Source organism: Panthera leo, chromosome D4 (assembly GCF_018350215.1).
Source record: "Panthera leo isolate Ple1 chromosome D4, P.leo_Ple1_pat1.1, whole genome shotgun sequence".
Classification (NCBI taxonomy): domain Eukaryota; kingdom Metazoa; phylum Chordata; class Mammalia; order Carnivora; family Felidae; genus Panthera; species Panthera leo.
The window spans coordinates 46,661,120-46,662,795 of NC_056691.1; the positions used below are offsets into that span (position 1 = coordinate 46,661,120).

At 41.2% G+C, this 1,676-nt stretch overlaps 1 protein-coding gene across 1 annotated transcript; it reads right to left on the bottom strand.

The window, feature by feature from the left end:
- Positions 1–1,050: 1,050 nt before the first annotated feature.
- LOC122205607 (60S ribosomal protein L30-like) lies at positions 1,051–1,398 on the bottom strand. The gene has a single exon (XM_042914137.1). The coding sequence runs from the start codon at positions 1,396–1,398 to the stop codon at positions 1,051–1,053; it is 348 nt and encodes a 115-aa protein (XP_042770071.1).
- Between the last annotated feature and the right edge of the window lie 278 nt (positions 1,399–1,676).

The following is a 1,676-nucleotide window of genomic DNA, read 5'->3' on the forward strand; positions in this document are numbered from 1 at the left end:
CAGTAACATGGAGCCTGGCAGTGTGATGGAAGAAAATCTGCAAAAGTAAATACCTAACGCACATGGCCCAGAAGGGCCCAGAATCAGGTCACAGTGATCCCAAACACCTTTCTAAGAAAAAGAGTCCACTTATTGGCAACTGTTCCAGAAAAGTGTTAACCAGATGGTTACTAGAGAGTCAGTTTATATGCGTTCAGTCTGGCCTTAACACACCTCATTTTACTTCTTGGTCTTTTATGAAAAACTTGGATTCCTTCTTTGAAAAAATATTGAAACAAATAACTTTGGTGTTGTTTTCAAGAGAAAAAAATGAGTGCTTGTCTGAATTGGGTGTATTCTCTCTCTCTCTCTCTCTCTCTCTCTCTCTCTCTCTTTCCTTATTGACATTGATATAATGATGTGTTTGTCCATTCTGGAAAAATGTCCTTTTTCAACCAGCTTATGTCTCATCATCAGTAGCAGAAAACAGCATAGCTATTTCATCCATTATGAAGGTAGTAATGTTCAGCTGAAACACAAACATTTATCAACGTCCTCTGTGACTGCCTCAAATATTGTCAAGCAAGTGCACACTCATTTAACAAGCATTTCCTCACAGCCTACTGTGGGCAGGGGATACAGGGGCAGATAAAACCAAGTCTCTGTCATTAGCTTAATAATCCATTGTGGAGGATAGCTTATAAATACATAATTAAAATACTCAAAGCAGTTTAAAATTTACTGAACCCCAAGACACTTTTGCGGAACCTTCAGAAGGTGGTTTATCTTGTTATACACCACTAGAGTACCTGGCACTCATCCTTATGTAATTGAAATTCATTCATTCATTCATTCATTCATTCGTTCGTGCAATATTATTTTGAGTGCCACTTAGCATGTGCATGACGTTGTTCAAGGTTGTGGGTGGCGTCCAGAATCATAAACAAATTCACCACCTTCATTGAGCTCATATTATGTTGTTGAAGAGAGAGAAAAACAATAAACAAGTAATATAATTTTGTTTTGTTTTCTAACAAGCTCTGGTCTTAATAAAGAAAAATTCTGCGTGATTTACTTTTCACCAGTCTGTTCTGGTGTGCTTCGACTGATACCAGACTCATCTGGATCAATAATCGTCACTGTGCACGCTCTGTAGTATTTCTCACATGCTGGGCCCAATTCAGTATCATTTCTACTGTCGTGATGAACACAAGTTTTGGCCGACATGGCGTAGTTTTCTATTTCAGCTTTCCTCAAGGCTGGGCAGTTGTTGGCAAGGATGACCAGTTTCGCTTTGCCATGTCTAATCATTTTCATAGTCTGCGTGTACCCTAGCATGTACTTTCCGCTTTTCATAACGAGTTGGAGCCTAAAGTTGATGGACTCTGGTGACTTTTTCGTCTTCTTTGCAGCCACCATCTTCCTGCCTTTGGTGCGGGAGGGACCCAACCAAAAGCAGCTGCCACGATGGCCGGGAGAGAGAAAGGCAACAGATCATATAATCTTAAGTAATGCTAGTCATTAAGAAGAAAAGCAGGGGGCACAGTGCCTGGGTGGCTCAGTCACTTATGTGTCCAGCTCTTGATTTCTTTGGCTCAGGTCATGATCTTGGGGTTCGAGAAATCGAGCCCCATGTCGGGCTGGGTTCTGACAGTGTGGAGCCTGCTTTGGATTCTCTTTCTCTTCCTCTCTTTCTG